This window comes from Coregonus clupeaformis, chromosome 11 (genome assembly GCF_020615455.1).
Source record: "Coregonus clupeaformis isolate EN_2021a chromosome 11, ASM2061545v1, whole genome shotgun sequence".
Lineage (NCBI taxonomy): Eukaryota > Metazoa > Chordata > Actinopteri > Salmoniformes > Salmonidae > Coregonus > Coregonus clupeaformis.
The window spans coordinates 12,969,956-12,991,847 of NC_059202.1; the positions used below are offsets into that span (position 1 = coordinate 12,969,956).

Consider the following 21,892-nt stretch of genomic DNA (forward strand, 5'->3'; position numbering starts at 1 on the left):
GAATCCCGGAACATTCCAGTCTGTGCTAGCGAAACAGTCCATATCTCTACCGAGCGCATGTTTCCATGACCTGATCTCAACTTGTTTGGAGAAATGTCATGACATCTGCTGTCTATAGAAATGTATAGAGGGCGCACCTCTGATCTTTGCCATTGATCGCTTGTGATATAAAACCTGAGTTAGTAAGTAGCATATCCTTGTTAGAGCGCACGCGGCTCGCCTTGCTCCCTCCGACAGTCAAACAAACGGTGAGATTTAGATTTTTTGCATGAAAGTAATGCAAAGTAGTATAACTAGTAATATTGTAAAGTAACATTACTTTTGTAAAATGTAACAAGTATTACTTTTCAAGTAACTAATCCCATCACCGCACATGTGTAGGTCAAAGGTCTAGAGACAGACAGTTGAGATTGGTTATCTTCTGTCATTACATTACAATCTTCAACTAACAAATAAAACACCTTACCTAAATAAGCTTATGTATGTATATGTATACTGATATGTATGTATGCGTCTAACTGATAGATACAGCGCCTTGCAAAAGTATTCATCCCCCTTGGCGATGTTCCTATTATGTTGCATTACAACCTGTAATTTACATGGATATTTTATTTGGATTTCATGTAATGGACATACACAAAATAGTCCAAATTGGTGAAGTGAAATGAAAAAAAATACCTTGTTTCAAATAATTCTAAAAAATAAATAACGGAAAAGTGGTGCGTGCATATATATTCACCCCCTTTGCTATGAAGCCCCTAAATAAGATATGGTGCAACCAATTACCTTCAGAAGTCACATAATTTGTTAAATAGAGTCCACCTGTGTGCAATCTAAGGGTCACATGATGTGTCACATGATCTCAGTATATATACACACCTGTTCTGAAAGGCCCCAGAGTCTGAAACACCATTAAGCAAGGGACACCACCAAGCAAGCGGCACCATGAAGACCAAGGAGCTCTCCAAACAGGTCAGGGACAAAGTTGTGGAGAAGTACAGATCAGGGTTGGGTATTTAAAAAATATCCGAAACATTGAACATCCCACGGAGCACCATTAAATCCATGTGTCCAGAAAAAAAGCCATTGCTTAAAGAAATAAATAAGCAAACACGTTTGGTGTTCGCCAAAAGGCATGTGGGAGACTCCCCAAACATATGGAAGAAGGTACTCTGGTCAGATGAGACTAAAATTGAGCTTTTTGGCCATCAAGGAAAACGCTATGTCTGGCGCAAACACCATCCCCACAGTGAAACATGGTGGTGGCAGCATCACGCTGTGGGGATGTTTTTCATCGGCAGGGACTGGGAAACTGGTCAGAATTTAAGGAATGATGGATGGCGCTAAATACTGGGAAATTCTGGATGGAAACCTGTTTCAGTCTTCCAGAGATTTGAGACTAGGACGGAGGTTCACCTTCCAGCAGGACAATGACCCTAAGCATACTGCTAAAGCAACAGAGTGGTTCAATTTGTAAGTCGCTCTGGATAAGAGCGTCTGCTAAATGACGTAAATGTAAATGTTTAAGGGGAAACATTTAAATGTCTTGGAATGGCCTAGTCAAAGCCCAGACCTCAATCCAATTGATTGCTGTACACCAGCGGAACCCATCCAACTTGAAGGAGCTGGAGCAGTTTTGCCTTGAAGAATGGGCAAAAATCCCAGTGGCTAGATGTGCCAAGCTTATAGAGACATACCCCAAGAGACTTGCAGCTGTAATTGCTGCAAAAGGTGGCTCTACAAAGTATTGACTTTGGGGGGGTGAATAGTTATGCACGCTCAAGTTCTGTTTTTTTGTTTGTTTCACAATAAAAAATATTTTGCATCTTCAAAGTGGTAGGCATGTTGTGTAAATCAAATGATACAAACCCCCAAAAAATATTTTTTAATTCCAGGTTGTAAGGCAACAAAATAGGAAAAATGCCAAGGGGGGGTGAATACTTTCGCAAGCCACTGTACTACTCAATGTAAATGTAATATAAGAAAGTGGAAATGAATGTAGGCCTAGAGTAATACAGTGCCTTGCAAAAGTATTCATACCCCTGGGATTTCTTCACATTTTATTTTGTCAGAAAGCGTAATTAAAATGGATTTAATTGTAATTTGTTGTCAATCTACACAAGATACTCTAATGTCAAAGTGGAAGAAAAATTAACATTTTTTAAAATATTATTTAATTAATGAAATAACAAAAATATATAGTAATTGCATAAGTATTCAGCTCCCTGAGTTAATACATGTTAGAAACACATTTGGCAACAATTACATCTGTGAGTCTTCTTGGGGAGAGCTTTACACACCTGGATTGTGCAATTTTAGCCCATTATTCTTTTCATAATTCCTCAAGCTCTGTCAAGATGCTAGACAGCAATTTTCAAGTCTTGCCATATATTTTCAAGCAGATTTAAGTCAAAACTGTAACTTGGCCACTCAGGAACATTCACTGCCATCTTGGTAAGCAACTCCAGTGTAGATTTGGCCTTGTGTTGTAGGTTATTGTCCTGCTGAAAGGTGAAATTCTCTCCTAATGTAAAGCAGACTGAAGCAGGTTTTCCTCTAGGATTTTGCCTGTGCTTAGCTCCATCCTGTTTCTTTTTATCCTGAAAAACTCCCCAGTATTTGCCGATGTCAAGCATACCCATACCATGATGCAGCCACCACTATGCTTGAAAATAAGGATGCAGTTACTCAGTGCTATGTTGGATTTGCCCAAAACATAGGACTTTGCATTTAGGCCATAAAGTGTATTCCTTTGCCGTGTTTTTCTGCAGTATTACTTTAGTGCCTTGTTGCATACAAGATGCATGTTTTGGAATATTTGTATTCTTCTTTTCATTTAAGCCATTATTGTGGGGTCACTACAATGTTGTTGATCCATCCTCAGTTTTCTCCCATCACAGCCATTGAACTCTGTTTTAAAATCACCAATGGCCTCATGGTAACATCCCTGAGCAGTTTCCTTCCGGTCCTGCAGCTCAGTTCAGAAGGATGACTGTATGTGTCTGGGTTGTTTAATACATAAATCACTGCATAATTATTAACTTGACCATGCTGATTTGTTATTGTTACCCATCTAACAATCAATGGCCTTCTTTATGAAGCTTTGTAGTTGAATCTGTGCATGAAATTCAACTCTTGTTGTATGTATGGTGGACAGAGGAAGGGTCAGTAAAAAAATTTCAAACCCTATTATTTCATGTAACTTATGTGATTTTTTAAGCCAAATGTTATTCCTGAACTAATTTAGGCATGCCTGAACATAGGGGCTGACTACTTATGCAATGACTATATTTTTTTATAATTTTTTGGGGGTATTTTACCCCCTTTTTCTCCACAATTTCGTGGTATCCAATTGGTAGTTACAGTCTTGTCCCACCGCTGCATCCTCCGAAACACAACCCAACCGAGCCGCACTGCTTCTTGACACAGTGCCCGCTTAACCCGGAAGCCAGCTGCACCAATGTGTCAGAGAAACATTGTACACCTGGCGACCTAGTCAGCGTGCACTGCGCCTGGCCCGCCACAGGAGTCGCTAGTGCGCGATGGGACAAGAACATCCCTGCCGGCCAAACCCTCCCCTACCCTGGACGACGCTGGGCCAATTGTGCGCCGCGCCCCATGGGTCCGGCCGGTTGCGGCCGGTTGCGACAGAGCCTGGACTCGAACCAGGATCTCTAGCACTGCGATTCAGTGCCTTAGACCACTGCGCCACTCGGGAGGCCCTTATTAACTTTGACAGAGTATTTTGAGTAGATTATTGACAAAAAATTACAATTAAATCCATTTTAATCCCGCTTTGTAACAATAAACTGTGAAGAAATCCAAGGTATACAGTGGGGGAAAAAATTATTTGATCCCCTGCTGATTTTGTACATTTGCCCACTGACAAAGAAATGATCAGTCTATACTTTTTATGGTAGGTTTATTTGAACAGTGAGAGACAGAACAACAACAACAAAAAATCCAGAAAAACGCATGTCAAAAATGTTATAAATTGATTTGCATTTTAATGAGGGAAATAAGTATTTGATCCCCCTCTCAATCAGGAAGATTTCTGGCTCCCAGGTGTCTTTTATACAGGTAACGAGCTGAGATTAGGGGCACAATCTCCCTCGGCCTGGGGCTCCATGCAAGATCTCACCTCGTGGAGTTGCAATGATCATGAGAACGGTGAGGAATCAGCCCAGAACTACACAGGAGGATCTTGTCAATGATCTCAAGGCAGCTGGGACCATAGTCACCAAGAAAACAATTGGTAACACACTACGCCGTGAAGGACTGAAACCCTGCAGCGCCCGCAAGGTCCCCCTGCTCAAGCAAGCACATATACAGGGCCGTCTGAAGTTTGCCAATGAACATCTGAATGATTCAGAAGAGAACTGGGTGAAAGTGTTGTGGTCAGATGAGACCAAAATCGAGCTCTTTGGCATCAACTCAACTCGCCATGTTTGGAGGAGGAGGAATGCTGCCTATGACCCCAAGAACACCATCCCCACCGACAAACATGGAGGTGGAAACATTATGCTTTGGGGGTGTTTTTCTGCTAAGGGGACAGGACAACTTCACCGCATCAAAAGGACGATGGACGAGGCCATGTACCATCAAATCTTGGGTGAGAACCTCCTTCCCTCAGCCAGGGCATTGAAAATGGGTCATGGATGGGTATTCCAGCATGACAATGACCCAAAACACACGGCCAAGGCAACAAAGGAGTGGCTCAAGAAGAAGCACATTAAGGTCCTGGAGTGGCCTAGCCAGTCTCCAGACCTTAATCCCATAGAAAATCTGTGGAGGGAGCTGAAGGTTCGACTTGGAGAAGATCTGCAAAAAGGAGTGGAACAAAATCCCTCCTGAGATGTGTGCAAACCTGGTGGCCAACTACAAGAAACGTCTGACCTCTGTGATTGCCAACAAGGGTTTTGCCACCAAGTACTAAGTCATGTTTTGCAGAGGGGTCAAATACTTATTTCCCTCAAATGCAAATCAATTTATAACATTCTTGACATGCGTTTTTCTGGATTGTTTTGTTGTTATTCTGTCTCTCACTGTTCAAATAAACCTACCATTAAAATTATAGACTGATCATGTCTTTGTCAGTGGGCAAACATACAAAATCAGCAGGGGATCAAATACTTTTTTCCCTCACTGTATGAATACTTTTGCAAGGCACTGTTGGTCCCTCTGTTTCTCTGTGTTGTGTCAGTACAGGACTTTGTTAGGTCTATTTTTCTCATTTAAAATGTATGTTGTTCTGTCCTTGAGCTGCTCTTGTCTATTCATGTTCTGTACTATGCCATGCTTTATGTTTTGTGTGGACCCCAGGAAGAGTAGCTGCTGCTTCAGCAACAGCTAATGGGGATCCTAATAAAATATTAAATACTAATACACCAGCATTCAAACTTTAGCAACACAGCACGCTAAATAGGTGCTTACAATAACTCAAAGGAAAAACAAGAGCTCAACAAATAGTGCTTAACTCAAAAGGTCAGAGCTTATGAGTAGTTCGAAAATAAGACTGAACTATACATGGTAAGAAAAACAGTCGGGGATAAGCTGTCACTTGTTTCTAGCGGACGTTCACATGGGGACAAGGGTTACTTGTGTTAGCAATGAGAGCGAGAGAGAGCAGTGTCTCAGAAGCCCTGTGGTCCAAATCTGACTGAACTAGAGTTGGGCAATATGGGCATAAATCCATATTGCGATAAATTGCCTGAATTGATGCCATAACAATAAATACAACAAAGTTTCTAACAATGAGCACCACATTTATTTATTTATTATCCTTTAAAACGATTACTAGTTTGATGGTTGTAGCCATCAATTGTTCCATTAACAATCACCCATATTATCAAACTTATTTCATTTAAAAAACTTTACATTTCTCTAGTATAGGCTACTTATCGTAATGAACAATATCAGCAAAATGTCTACAATAAGTGATCGGTGTCAAATGTTTGGTTTATCATCCCAGCTCTACTGTGAACTGGCTGAGAATTCCATCTGTGGTTGACTGAAAACAGTAGCGAGGGCTTACCCTGAGACATGGTGGTGGATGCAGTCAAAGCTGGCCTGAGGTTTGTCCTTGCCATCACTGGACAGGTAGAAGGAGAAGACCCGGAGTGCATCTGGGGCCTCTGGGGACGGGGCAGGGATCTTGATGTACTGTTGTCAGGGGAAACAGAGATAGCGTTAGATCACTGAGGAGACCATGTGTAAAACTATAAATGTTTATGACCAAGCAGTTTTAGCATATTCAGCTGTGCTTTCTGTCTGCATATTCTACATTTACATTTGAGTACTTTAGCAGACGCACTTATCCAGAGCGACTTACAGCAGTGAGTGCATTCATTTCAATACTTTTTTTCTGTACTGGTCCCTGTGGGAATTCTAAACATGCTAAATGAAAAGCCTTGCGTTTGTGTTATACAATCCGAAACGTTTTGGTAACTAATGTATAATGCACCGCAAAGGATGACCCTTCCATTAGCCATCAATTAGGCTACACATTTAATTGGAGAGCAAAACATGGTAAATGGGAAGACTGAGGTTATTGACATTACGTATGATTCAACTGCTCAGGGTGACAGCCAGGCAGTCTCTGGCTTAATGCGATTTCAAATGAAGCCCCATCTGAAGCATATGAAAGTCAACTAGGCATAGCATATCACTTTTCCAAACTAATTCCAAAGTACATCAGCACACATCTTGAAAGCTGTGCCTCTACTCTCATCTATTACACAGTATTACTCTGTGGTTGCTAACTGAATGCTCTGTCCTTACACAGCAGTTAAGTTAATCAGTTTGCACTCGCTCTTCCTAGCCCCATCCTGGTAGAGAACAGTGTGTACTATACCTTCTATCAAAAAAAGGAACAGATTATTTCTATGAAAAACACTTTCCCTTCTTTTGTCCTAAGGCAACGCCTAAAAGAGATTGTGTGCTTGATGTGAGCATGTAAGACCCCTTTCTCCACACCGATATTCTCTGACCACTATCCTCAAATAACCCAAGATAAATCTGTACGCACCGTGCACAAAAACAGCAGTATACAGTTGAAGTCGGTAGTTTACATACACTTAGGTTGGAGTCATTAAAACTCGTTTTTCAACCACTCCACAAATTTCTTGTTAACAAACTATAGTTTTGGCAAGTCGGTAAGGACATCTACTTTGTGCATGACAAGTAATTTTTCCAACAATTGTTTACAGACAGATTATTTAATTTATAATTCACTGTATCACAATTCCAGTGGGTCAGAAGTTTACATACACTAAATTGACTGTGCCTTTAAACAGCTTGGAAAATTCCAGAAAATGATGTCATGGCTTTAGAAGCTTCTGATAGGCTAATTGACATAATTTGAGTAAATTGGAGGTGTACAGGTGGATGTATTTTAAGGCCTACCTTCAAACTCAGTGCCTCTGATTGACATCATGGGAAAATCAAAATTAATCAGCCAAGACCTCAGAAAAAGAATTGTAGACCTCCACAAGTCTGGTTCTTCCTTGGGAGCAATTTCCAAATGCCTGAAGGTACCACGTTCATCTCAATAGTACGCAAGTATAAACACCATGGGACCACGCAGCCGTCATACTGCTCAGGAAGGAGACGCATTCTGTCTCCTAGAGATGAACGTACTTTGGTGCGAAAAGTTAAATCAATCCCAGAACAACAGCAAAGGACCTTGTGAAGATGCTGGATGAAACAGGTACAATAGTATCTATATCCACAGTAAAACGAGTCCTATATCGACATAACCTGAAAGGCCGCTCAGCAAGGAAGAAGCCACTGCTCCAAAACCGCCATAAAAAAGCCAGACTACGGTTTGCAACTGCACATGGGGACAAAGATCGTACTTTTTGGAGAAATGTCCTCTGGTCTGATGAAACAAAAATAGAACTGTTTTCCCATAATGACCATTGTTATGTTTGAAGGAAAAAGGGGGAACTTGCAAGCCGAAGAACACCATCCCAACCGTGAAGCACTTCACAAAATAGATGGCATCATGAGGAAGGAAAATTATGTGGATATATTGAAGCAACATCTCAAGACATCAGTCAGGAAGTTAAAACTTGGTCGTAAATGGCTTCCAAATGGACAATGACCCCAAGCATACTTCCAAAGTTGTGCCAAAATGGCTTAAGGACAACAAAGTCAAGGTATTGGAGTGGCCATCACAAAGCCCTGACCTCAATCCTATAGAACATTTGTGGGCAGAACTGAAAAAGCATGTGCGAGCAAGGAGGCCTGACTCAGTTACACCAGCTCTGTCAGGAGGAATGGGCCAAAATTCACCCAACTTATTGTGGAAAGCTTGTGGAAGGCTACCCGAAACGTTTGACCCAAGTTAAACAATTTAAAGGCAATGCTACCAAATACTAATTGAGTGTATGTAAACTTCTGACACACTGGGAATGTGATGAAATAAAATAAATAAAAGCTGAAATAAATCACTCTCTACTATTATTCTGACATTTCACATTCTTAAAATAAAGTGGTGATCCTAACTGACCTAAGACAGGGAATTTTTACTAGGATTGAATGTCAGGAATTGTGAAAAACTGAGTTTAAATGTATTTGGCTAAGGTGTACGTAAACTTCCGACTTCAACTGTAGATGTATAAATAGTCTTAAACAGGCCAAATGCAAAAGGTGTTCATCTGTAGAGCACCATGTTAATCATCTACCTATACCAGTATTACTGTATTCTGCATGCTACACTCTGTGACAGGGGTTCTCAAACTTTTTGGGTCAGGGGACACAACTTTGACTTTAGAGTGCAATAAAATAGCATACAAGGTGTTTTACTATGACTGCTGTAGTGCATGGTCGGACTAACCAAGTCTCGGGCCCAGGGAAAGAACATTTTAAAGGCACCCCTTTTCGCATCGGAGAGACCATTTTGCAGTTTTAAAGCTCATTTCCTGCAACTCTACACATTTGCCATGAGGCAGAGAGAACATTTTGCAGTTTTACAGCTTAAATTACAGTGCATCTATGTTAAAAACAAAAATTTTGGGGAATACAAGAACTATTCAGTTGAATACTGGATCATTGATGGAGTACTGTGGATCCCTGTGACCTCCCTGTTGGCCCTGTTGTGCATTTAAGGGTATATTGTAGATGAATAATATTACATTGTATTGTATTGCACCCTCTAAAATTTTCCACATGGCCCTTGGCCAAATGTGTTTAATCTGCTAGCAATATATATATATATTTTTTTATATAGTACCTCCGCGATCCGCAGACCCCAGTTTGGGAACCACTGCTCTGTGACACACTTGTATCAACCTTGTAGCGTTGCTGTTTTGATGTTATTGCTTTGGAACAACACACAGTTATGTAATGAGTACATTTTATCTTCCCAGAAGGTGATTAGAGTAAATGTAATCTAGAAGTGTATTTGTTACTGCACCAAAGTAGCTGGACCAAAGTCTTTTAATGTATTGATATGAGAATGAGCTTGGCCCTCTGCTGTTCTCAAGCCATAAAACTGCCCTAAATAAGCCACTGGTTAAGCCAATAACCCAGGCCACGTGGGACCTCCTAGGTCTCAAAGTGGCAACCTCTACTCAGCCATTGGAACAGTGAGGCTGATATACGGGCCTTAACCATTGGGCCTTATGTCTCTCTACCTAGGTGATAGTATCGTACTGTAGTGTCCAGAGCTCCCTTGGAATCCAACAGACCCACAGGGTGCTATGGGGCCAAAAACAGCTAATAAAATGGCCTAAAAACCTACTTTCACAAAATGGCCAATTCAACATAGAAAGTCATTAACTAACAGGTATTGCCGTGTACTTAAACACATTGGGTGCCGACTGTCCTTTTACTCCAGCTGAAATAGACCGTTTTGTTGATGCTGAGCCTGTGCCCTAGATTCAGAGGACAAGATGAAAGGGGCAGAGAGATAGATGGCCCACAGAATAATTATCACTTCTTTTGACCCAGCATCATAACTGACTGACTGACTGACTGGCTGATCACTGACTGAACTCAGAAATTAGGAATTGTTTCCAAATCATCTAAAAATAAGTCACTTTCACTTCCCTAGTGGTCTCAGACTAGGGTGAGATGGCTAACACAAAAGACAAAAGGGCTCCATGTAATATGTCCCTTTTATTATGAGCACTAAGACAAACAGAGGACAGTCAGTGGGCCTTGAAACAGCCTCTTTAGCTTAACTGTGGAAAGTGATTGATTCCAGGCTGGCTGGTAGAATGCACAGTGCCTGGGGCAGATGTGGCAGGCAGGACTCTAGTTGTCACAAATACCCAGTCATGCAGTTTCTGTAGCGCGTAGGCAATAAACAGCTCTTCTTTCAACACCCCTCCCCCCCACCCCTTCTTCCCCCGAACCCCACAGCGAGCTGGACACTCTACCCCCATCACCCTCAGCTCTCTTAATAGCACACAACACACAAGCCAACAATCACAACACAAAGCACAAGGCAGCCCACAAAGTCATGGACACTTCTGATATCAAACTGACCATTAGTTATGTTGACCTATATCTGTCCAGCCCTTCACATGAAGTGGTGGGGCAGGATTCCACTAATGTCAGCTTCAGGTTTCCACTAATTAACTGCCATCAACCAAAAAAAGCATCAAAGTAAATAGGAGCAACAGAACAGCCATGTCTGCAGGACCTAATACATCAAGACGCTGTCTAAAGTGGTAGCGGTCTTGACCAAAACTCGAAGCAACAAGTCAGAGAGGCTCCAGAAGTAGGTCAAGGCAGATAGCATTGCACTGGAGAATGATTTATTTCAAATGGAGATGCTGATAAACAGCTTGGCTGCCCCCAGGCGAGAGCACAGCTCAGGATTTACAGTCTTAGCTGTGCAATCACCGTCCCCCCCCCCACATCCCCCTCAGTCACTATGCGCTCTTGGTTTGAAGCGAGCAGCAAGCACCCCCCTCCAGCCAAGCGTTAGATTCGCCTGTCCCCCCCATCCCCGCCACCGTGCACACATCACATTCTAATTCTAATCAATGTCACTCAGGTCAGTCCATTCTGAGGTCGACCCCATTTTATTCACAGCTTCCTTCTCCACCTTCATAAACATATGTCATTAGTTCCCAGCTCTATGCTCCTGGCTCCTGGGGGAGCTGCTCCTGGCTCCTGGCTGCTTTTAGCCCGTACATTCCCTGATGTGAAGATTAAGGACTCCAAAATATGAGGCACTCCAGTTAAAAGCTTTGTCTGAGCACACACGGGCCATCCTTGACTTGCTCCCTGCAACTTTTTTTCTCTCTCGTCTTCAGATTACATTTCCCAGGACAGTTGTTCATGCTAGAGGGTTCTGAATAAACACTCAAAAGAAAAGGAAAACAACTAATCTTAGGCCTCCATTTTGTAGGCTTTTGTGTATGTAAAAAATAAAATCTATAAAACTGTTGATCACAAAAATGCTGTTGAAATATTTATAATTTTTAGAATGTCATTCAATCTTTTGTGGGTTCCCATTTCCAAACTGATGGAAATCTACCATGACTTTTCCCCTCGTCCCCATCTGTTCCAGAACCACCACCTACATTGACAGGTAAGTCTAATATCAGTGTGAATAACAGAGGTGTGTATTTCCATAGAGCTGACTACACAGGGCAGTCCGGCCGTACCATGAAGCTGTCCTTGCCCGAGGCCCCCAGGCCTACCCTTTCCATCTCTGGTTAAACCAGGGGAGTCCCACACTTCCGCAGGTCACATGGAAGGACTAAGGTCAAACTCCTAAGCTTTGCTGCAGCTGAGGCCGTATGCCACACTTCAACCAAACATCAACATCAGCTGTCAATGCCTCCAACTAACTTACTTGGCCTACATGGGAAATGAATCACTATTTAGCATTCACTAACTGCTGGAATTAGGCTTCACCCTTCGGGTCTGTACTCTTAAGATATTTTATCTGACCCTTCCTAAAGGGACATTTGAAATATATAGTAAGCTATGCCATATTACACAAAATGTATCTTGTTCAAATCAAGTTAAGACAATTTCAAATAAATGTGTGAGAATGGATAACATATGCAAATGATTCTAAAAACTCCCCAGCAGGAACTAATGGAAGTCATTGTGCTGCAGTGTACTGTCAGACGAGTGGTAGGTCAGTCAGCTTTGCCCAGTAGTGTCCATCCTGTGAGCTGAAGTTGGCAGTTGGACAGTTAGTGTCATCCTAGCCAAATGGCATCAGATCGACAATCCTCAGCACCTTGTCAGCAGAGCCTCTCTACGGGGTGCTGGGGCAGATACAATAGCCCCTCTGTGGCCTGGGCCCAGGCACATCTGCTGCAGCCTGCACAAGGCCAGGGCCGGCCAGCCCTGTGTGTTTGGAGATGTCAAATACTTTCAGGCTGTTGTAAGGTGTGAACTGGACTGGAACGGAACAACTTGGCGTGGGTTCTGCCGTTAGAGCATGACAAAGGGCACCCTCACTGGTGTCAATGAAAAACTCCCCCTTACACCCACAGACAGCATTAACACTATTTAGTATTTATCACCTCTAATCAGATTTAATAATGCTCTTCTCCTGCCTTACATTTGGTGGCAGATGAGGAAAGGATTCTGGTAAAGAGATTTATTTCCTACTGCTAACCACACATCTGCCAGGAAAGATGAGAAGTATTTTTGGGGGATGTTTTTTCTTCTTCTTGGGTCTGTAGACGTAAGCGGACAGGCAGAGATCCCAGCTCTTGCATTTAGCATGGCAGCACAGTGATGAGAGCAGTCGTCTAGATATACAAACGTGATTTACTATAGTCTGTGCCTCCTGCCTCTGTCTGTACTGACACTGCTGGCCATTGTCCTCTCATCCCAGTCTGCTCAGTCATGGCTGCTGCTGTGAGCCGCCTGTCTTTTGTTCTTGCATCTTCCCCCACACAGCTGAGTGCAATGGCCCGTCGGCCCGCCTGGATTATTCATGAACAGCAGGGACGTGTGGTGGGCGGGCGGGCGAGGGGGACAGCACTGTCATGGTGAGGCTCAGCTCAGCTCGTGCATGAGGTATAGCACTCCACAGTCCCCGCTTTCATCTCCCTATGGAATGTGGTCAACACTAAAGCATCCCAGCGAAGGGACAAACAGAACAGAGAAAACTAGTCTGGGAGGAGGAGGGGCATGGGTAAGAGCTTGGGCCAAAAGCATTCCATCTCTTTGCCACGCTGCATCTCTTCACAAACAGCCATACGCACACGCTGGATCCATGTGTACTATGGGGAAACACTGCTAAGACATTCAGAAAGAAAGGCAATGTTTTTCCTCTGGAGGCTCCACACAGAGCTATTGGTCAAAAAGGAAAAGGAAGCTTACAAGTGGCATTTAAAAGGAAGGCATTATTCCAGTGACACATGCAGACAACTATAGAAGGTAACACATGCAGACGATGCCTCAGGGAATATTCATATTAATTCCTGCTATCCACAATCCTCCCGCTGTTTACCGTATGATCAATGACTCTGTGGTGACTCATAGATGGTGAATACAATGCGTGAGATCACCTCTCCTTTAAATCAGGCTTTTAGGGAGGCTTGCTTTTTGTTCCTGTGCTTTAAGTCAGCCCGACCGTTGAGGGGGTTGGTAGAGAAAGACTGAAGATCCACAGAGAGGAGGAGTGGGGGTCTGAAGGGGGTTGGGAGGGGAGTAGGGGGTGGGCAATTGTTGTGGCTACAACATCCCCCAAGGTATTGGCTCTTATGCCAAGCTAAATTTGCCTTCTCCAAGAGAAGCTGGGCTAATCTGTCAACCTCGGCAAACACATGGGTCACCAACTCACCCCCTCCCCTCGCCACCCTCTCTCCTCCCAGCAGTGTTCCTGTCTGAGTGGACACACAGATAGGGGGGTGGAGAACACTGATGGCAGGCTTCATAGACAGCCCATTTTAACATTACATGCAGCCACTTTTCCACTGGTTACTATAGTTACAGTGTTTGGGGATTATGTAGGCCCATGACTCTACATAAGGCTTGGGGGTGGAGGGGCCCGTATGTGCTGTGTGATGTCGTGTTTTAATCAATTGTTTAATTACAGTGATCATTACTAACTTGAAGAATGATCCAAATACTCCCTTTACCGGCCCTTGATTCCAAGCAGTTGGTAATCCTTTAACAATTCCCAGATTGTAACATGTGAAAATACATCCAAATCTGATTAATTTACACAGAGCCTCAGAGAAACAAGACTAAATCCAAAACATGCACCGAGCTGTGACGTGGAAAACCAGGGTGAGCAGATAAGCCTTCCCTAGTGCATGACAAACAAACACTCATAAACCGTCACATGCCCAAACAAACACAAAACATACAGTGAAACCTCAGTATACATCAAAGTCCTCTTTGCACACAGTGTATATCTCCCACTGTCAATGTGGTAAAGATTACCTTGTTATTCTTCTTTAGGTTAAACAATAGCTCAGTCTGTAGTACTCTAGTGATTTGAGCCCTAGAGAACACAACAACTACATACTGCAGACAGAAACTCTGCCCTCTGACCATTCCACTTCCCTAACCATGTTTGTTTACGGGGGCAGCGTTGCTTGTATGCTGTTGTGCTGCATTTTTAAATGCCGGAAAAATTATGGATGTGGGAAGAGTTCAGGAAAAGCAACCATTGCAGACAGCCGAACAACCAACCAAACCAACAGAAAGAGCGGAGGAACAGAGGCTTGCTCTTTCTTACATCACTTAGTGCTTTTCACTCTCGCTGATGGTCGTTTGTTGCTCTAGTGCTTTCAGTGATGTTATGTTATTACCCTCCAAAAGGTAACTTCTGGGTCAGTCCTTACTGGTTTACAGAATGGTGAGGCATCTTCCATGAATGGGATTAGATCCAACAGGATCTCATTTGTCTAGCCTATTCTTGTGATATAAAATAAATAGCTATCATGATCCCAGTTAGATGTAGTAAGCGTTTGCTAATTGACAAGACATCTCGCAGACGTATTTAGAATACCTACATTCTAAATTCTACAGTTCTACATAGATTATATGTCAGCCAGGCATTCTATTCTGATGTCTCGGTGACATCTTGCCAATGTGCAAACGCTCTCCAAACTACATATTCCCTACGCATTTTGATACGTCGGCCAAAGTTGTGTGTGCTTATTGGGATATTCCTAACACTGTTATTGGAATGTAAGGAGAACACGAAGACTGTACAAGTATAAACAATAGGGGCTGGGTGTTTCAATCAATCTTTCTAATAGATTTTTGACCTGTGCTAATAAACAAAATGGTTGACCTAATACTGTATGTGAGCAGAGCTACAACATCATCCTGGAACCACTGGTCTTCCTGGTGAGGAGACCACACACACTGAGGCTGTGCCAGTCCAGATAGATCAGGGCTGCTGGCAATCAACAGTCTCAGATCAATGCACCAAACAATCAAATCTCTGTACCTTCAGTTCCATATCTGTGTTAAATTACTACAGGTTACGTGTTTAATTGCTACACAAAAACTAGCAGAAATGTGCTCGCTAAAAGCCCTTGTGCGATAACTTGGATAATATCATCATCAAATCACTATACTTCAGAGCTACATTAGCGATCTCAATATCAGAGGTGCTTGCTAAAGAAAGAGAACCAGTCTTCCCTGGACTGGGAGATGTCTCATGAGGCTTGTCCCTCCAATATGTGATCCCAAAATGGGGCCAACAGCTTTGCCAGTCAAAACAGTGGGCCTCAAACACGCAGGGCACGCAGTGCCTTTTGCCTAGCCTGACACATCTGGATGAATAGAGCAGCGTGTGCCGTTTCAGGCACACGTGGGACAACTCCCCCAACCTCTGGCTGAGCCACTGGGAAAGGACCTCGCTCTAACCGCATTCGTCTTATTGTTATTCTAATTAGCGTTCGTAAAAAAAAATACTGACTGACGGGCGTGCACACACACAGACACACAGAGCAAAGGCTCATTTGCAGTGAGAAAGGGAGGCGGAGTGCTCTGGGTGGGGGTAGATGTCTCCCAGGGCTTCAGCCAAGGCACGGGGTGAAACGGCACAATAATCAGGGGGGCAGACGGGAGGGGGCCTCGGGGGAGCTAGCTGAGCCTTCACACACAGTCGTCATGAGAAGATCTCTGGGAAGAATGCTCCCTAACCCTTCCTCTACTCTCCTCCTCTTCTCTTAGCACCAGCCAGCCTTTAGTTAGCTGCTGGGCAGACCATCCAGATATTACCTACAGTGGGGAAAAAAAGTATTTAGTCAGCCACCAATTGTGCAAGTTCTCCCACTTAAAAAGATGAGAGAGGCCTGTAATTTTCATCATAGGTACACGTCAACTATGACAGACAAAATGAGAAATAAAAATCCAGAAAATCACTTTGTAGGATTTTTAATGAATTTATTGGCAAATGATGGTGGAAAATAAGTATTTGGTCAATAACAAAAGTTTCTCAATACTTTGTTATATACCCTTTGTTGGCAATGACACAGGTCAAACGTTTTCTGTAAGTCTTCACAAGGTTTTCACACACTGTTGCTTGTATTTTGGCCCATTCCTCCATGCAGATCTCCTCTAGAGCAGTGATGTTTTGGGGCTGTCGCTGGGCAACACAGACTTTCAACTCCCTCCAAAGATTTTCTATGGGGTTGAGATCTGGAGACTGGCTAGGCCACTCCAGGACCTTGAAATGCTTCTTACGAAGCCACTCCTTCGTTGCCCGGGCGGTGTGTTTGGGATCATTGTCATGCTGAAAGACCCAGCCACGTTTCATCTTCAATGCCCTTGCTGATGGAAGGAGGTTTTCACTCAAAATCTCACGATACATGGCCCCATTCATTCTTTCCTTTACACGGATCAGTCGTCCTGGTCCCTTTGCAGAAAAACAGCCCAAAAGCATGATGTTTCCACCCCCCATGCTTCACAGTAGGTATGGTGTTCTTTGGATGCAACTCAGCATTCTTTGTCCTCCAAACATGACGAGTTGAGTTTTTACCAAAAAAGTTATATTTTGGTTTCATCTGACCATATGACATTCTCCCAATCCTCTTCTGGATCATCCAAATGCACTTCAGACGGGCCTGGACATGTACTGGCTTAAGCAGGGGGACACTTCTCGCACTGCAGGATTTGAGTCCCTGGCGGCGTAGTGTGTTACTGATGGTAGGCTTTGTTACTTTGGTCCCAGCTCTCTGCAGGTCATGCACTAGGTCCCCCCGTGTGTTTCTGGGATTTTTGCTCACCGTTCTTGTGATCATTTTGACCCCACGGGGTGAGATCTTGCGTGGAGCCCCGGATTGAGGGAGATTATCAGTGGTCTTGTATGTCTTCCATTTCCTAATAATTGCTCCCACAGTTGATTTCTTCAAACCAAGCTGCTTACCTATTGCAGATTCAGTCTTCCCAGCCTGGTGCAAGTCTACAATTTTGTTTCTGGTGTCCTTTGACAGCTCTTTGGTCTTGGCCATTGTGGAGTTTGGAGTGTGACTGTTTGAGGTTGTGGACAGGTGTCTTTTATACTGATAACAAGTTCAAACAGGTGCCATTAATACAGGTAACGAGTGGAGGACAGAGGAGCCTCTTAAAGAAGAAGTTACAGGTCTGTGAGAGCCAGAAATCTTGCTTGTTTGTAGGTGACCAAATACTTATTTTCCACCATAATTTGCAAATAAATTCATAAAAAATCCTACAATGGGATTTTCTGGATTTTTTTTTCTCAATTTGTCTGTCATAGTTGACGTGTACCTATGATGAAAATTACAGGCCTCTCTCATCTTTTTAAGTGGGAGAACTTGCACAATTGGTGGCTGACTAAATACTTTTTTTCCCCACTGTATGTATATCAACTCTTATATGCAAGGTATTCCCCATATCTGGAGGGGGATGAGATCACCATCAATGTGACACACAACACATAAAAGAGATTGCTCTGCAATATATAGCCCAGACAGATTATAGAGCGTACACGTTTTTAAAACCGTGGCTGTAACTCTGTATTATGGCATTTCTGGCAAGAGCAGAGATCCCATTTTGAGGGCATACTGTACCAGCAAAACAATGCCTAACCCAGATCCTTTCTCTAGTTCTTATTTAGGAAGCTGAGTGGGAAGGAAAACAGGAATCTCATCATTTGCAGGAAGATTTCTGGAGGCAAACAGGAAAGTGATCACACTGCAGGATTATATCGCCGCACAACAGAGCCACGAGGAAATAGTGTGCCAACGTAATCCAAAATCAACACTATCCAATCTCACAAATTGCAATATCCCTACAATGAATGAATTGTCACCATATGGCACAAATACTGTAACAGGGCTCATTGGACATAACTCTTGTTAATAAATACAGTCGCTACCTTAGGTGTGAAATATAACTTGAAATTCACACACTGTTCATTTGTGTACATGCACTCGACATGAAAGAGGGATAATATGTTCAATGCTGTGAAAACGCATTGAAGAATCATCACGTGTCCTATAATTGGAGACCAAAGAGAGCTAAGAGATTCAATTTCTACTAAGCAGACATAAAACATACCAGCTAAAAGACTTCTTTGCCAGCACTAAAGGAAAATAAGCACTAGGATGTGAAATTCTAGTCCATGAGAACCCAACCCTACACTGAATAAGTTCCTAAATCCCTAGTGACGATTTCAAAGTAATACAGACATGAATTCCTTTTAGACTGAGAGCTTTTGTGAAAAGTGAAAAGAATTTCACATAACCCTCTCGTCTTCACGTTTATTTCTTTAAAGTTGCTTCACCCGCTCCACTTTTAATATGTTTGCTTACATGACAAGGTTTTGTTATTTCTTTAACCACTGCAACTGAAAGCTCATTACTGATCTAGCTTTTCAATTTACTTTCCTTCAATAACATTATGAATATGACAAGTGTAGCTAGTTGTTATGAGCAAATGGTTCCAACCTTATCACTGGGGGGGCAATGTGGGAACTTCTCAAGCATGAGTGATACATACACTACCGGTCAACATTTTTAGAACACCTACTCATTCAAGGGTTTCTTTATTTTTTTAAAACTATTTTCTACATTGTAGAATAATAGTGAAGACATCAAAACTATGAAATAACACATATGGAACCATGTAGTAACCAAAAAAGTGTTAAAATAGCCACCCTTTGCCTTGATGACAGCTTTGCACACTCTTGGCATTCTCTCAACCAGCTTCACCTGGAATGCTTTTCCAACAGTCTTGATGGAGTTCCCACATACACTGGGCACTTGTTGGCTGCTTTTCCTTCACTCTGCGGTCTGACTCATCCCAAACCATCTCAATTTGGTTGAGGTTGGGGGATTGTGAAGGCCAGGTCATCTGATGCAGCACTCCATCACTCTCCTTCTTGGTCAAATAGCCCTTACACAGCCTGGAGGTGTGTTGGGTCATTGTCCTGTTGAAAAACAAATGATAGTCCCACAAAGCGCAAACTAGATGATTTGGTGTATCGCTGCAGAATGCTGTGGTAGCCATGCTAGTTAAGTGTACCTTTAATTTCTAAATAAATCACAGACAGTGTCACCAGCAAAGCACCCCCACACCATAACATCTCCTCCATGCTTTCTGGTGGGAAATACACATGCGGAGATCATCTGTTCACCCACACTGCGTCTCACAAAGACACGGCGGTTGGAACCAAAAATCTCAAAATTTGGACTCCAGACCAAAGGACACATTTCCATTGCTCGTGTTTCTTGGCCCAACCAAGTCTCTTCTTATTATTGGTGTCCTTTAGTAGTGGTTTCTTTGCAGCAATTCGACCATGAAGGCCTGATTCACACAGTCTCCTATGAACAGTTGATGTTGAGATGTGTTTGTTATTTGAACTCTGTGAAGCATTTATTTGGGCTGCAATTTCTGTGGCTGGTAACTCTAATTAACTTATCCTCTGCAGCAGAGGTAACTCTGGGTCTTCCATTGCTGTGGTGGTCCTCATGAGAGCCAGTTTCATCATAGCACTAAGACCGCACTCAATGAGCTGTATAAGGCCTTAAGCAAACATGAAAACACTCATCCAGAGGCGGCTCTCCTAGTGGCCGGGGACTTTAATGCAGGGAAACTTAAATCAGTTTTACCTCATGTCTAACAGCATGTTAAATGTGCAACCAGAGGGGGAAAAAAACTCTAGACCACCTTTACTCCACACACAGAGATGCGTACCAAGCTCTCCCTTGCCCTCCATTTGGCAAATCTGACCATAATTCTATCCTCCTGATTCCTGCTTACAAGCAAAAACGAAAGCAGGAAGCACCAGTGACTCGGTCAATAAAGAAGTGGTCAGATGACGCAGATGCTAAGCTACAGGACTGTTTTGCTAGCACAGACTGGAATTTGTTCTGGGATTCTTCCGATGGCATTGAGGAGTATACCACATCAGTCACTGGCTTCATCAATAAGTGCATCGATGTCGTCGTCCCCACAGTGACCGTACGTACATACCCCAACCAGAAGCCATGGATTACAGGCAACATCCGCACTGAGCTAAAGGGTAGAGCTACCGCTTTCACGGAGCGGGACTCTAAACCGGACGCTTATAAGAAATCCCACTATGCCCTCCGACGAACCATCAAACAGGCAAAGCGTCAATACAGGACTAAGATTGAATCGTACTACACCGGCTCCGACGCTCGTCGGATGTGGCAGGGCTTGCAAACTATTACAGACTACAAAAGGGAAGCACAGCCGTGAGCTAACCCTAACCCTAACTTTTAAGAAGGCACACCTGTTAATTGAACTGCATTCCAGGTGACTACCTCATGAAGCTGGTTGAGAGAATGCAAAGAGTGTGCAAAGCTGTCATCAAGGCAAAGGGTGGCTATTTGAAGAATCTCAAATATAACATATATTTTGATTTGCATAACACTTTTTTTGTTACTACATTATTCCATATGTGTTCTTTCATAGTTTTGATATCTTCACTATTATTCTACAATGTAGAAAACAGTAAAAATAAAGAAAACCCTTGAATGAGTAGGTTCTAAAACTTTTGACCGGTAGTGTAGCTGGCCACATATCCAGAGGAAAGCCGTGTGTCAACCACAGCATGGCATTGCTTGATATGGGGACTAACCCCTAACACCACAGAGGCCTGGAGAGGGGCCAGCAGAGGGGTTATGGGAATTCCCTTGGCTTAGTGGCTCTGGAAATGGAAATGTGACTTGAGCTAGCAAGCCCTGAGACAACAGCAGGAATTGTTTGAACTGGTAGGGCACGTCTGAGAGGACACTGCCACCTGTCACTGGTCACAAGAATCACCCCTCTCTTCACCCACTCTTTAGCTAGGATAATAGGTTTTTGAAATATGTTAAAGACAAAAGAGCTGCTCTAGATATGATGGTAAAGACGCTGTTTACTGTGACTGTACTGTTCTAAGGCACCTTAGAGCCCACTGGTCCTCCTCTGTCTGGTGTACTCCAGTCTGCCATGTTCACCATCATCCTCCCCCCAGTAACAGCTTAATCTGCTCTCCCTCCAACGGCTGCAGATAGCTCATTAATACCCAATCGGCCAGCGCAGGGGGCCGTTGTCAGAGGGGGAGGGAGCCTATACTTGAATTCCGCCAAAGCAATTTGAATATGTAATGTGCCAACAAAGACATAATCACAAAATCCTATTCAGTGATTAAAGCATACTTAAATTGCACACTAAACAGAACGACTGATGTCGCCTATCCTTATTCATCTCTTGCGTGTTTTGCATATGTTCAATTACACTCACTGGTTTGCATATGCCTTACATATGTTTGTTTATACCTAAGCTACATTCTGTATCAAAGTACTTTATTCTTTTCTGATGAAGTGCCATAAAGAACTGTGCAGACAGAGGGAGAACAATTCCATGGCTGCCATAGCATCCCCCTTTCCTCATCTCGGCTCTTTCATGTCTACACAGAGACAACAGGCGTGGAGACATGGGGCTCCCTGGGGTTCACCAACTCCCC

The 21,892-nt window shown here is 43.1% G+C and overlaps 1 protein-coding gene across 1 annotated transcript in view; it reads right to left on the reverse strand.

Annotated features, from left to right (window-relative positions):
- Positions 1-21,892, reverse strand: part of LOC121576599 (RNA polymerase II elongation factor ELL2-like) — a 64,326-nt gene that overhangs the window by 33,682 nt on the left and 8,752 nt on the right. The window contains exon 3 of the mRNA XM_041889853.2: positions 6,035-6,162. Within this exon, the coding sequence (XP_041745787.1) occupies positions 6,035-6,162 (128 nt within the window). The remainder of the gene's footprint in view (positions 1-6,034; positions 6,163-21,892) is intronic.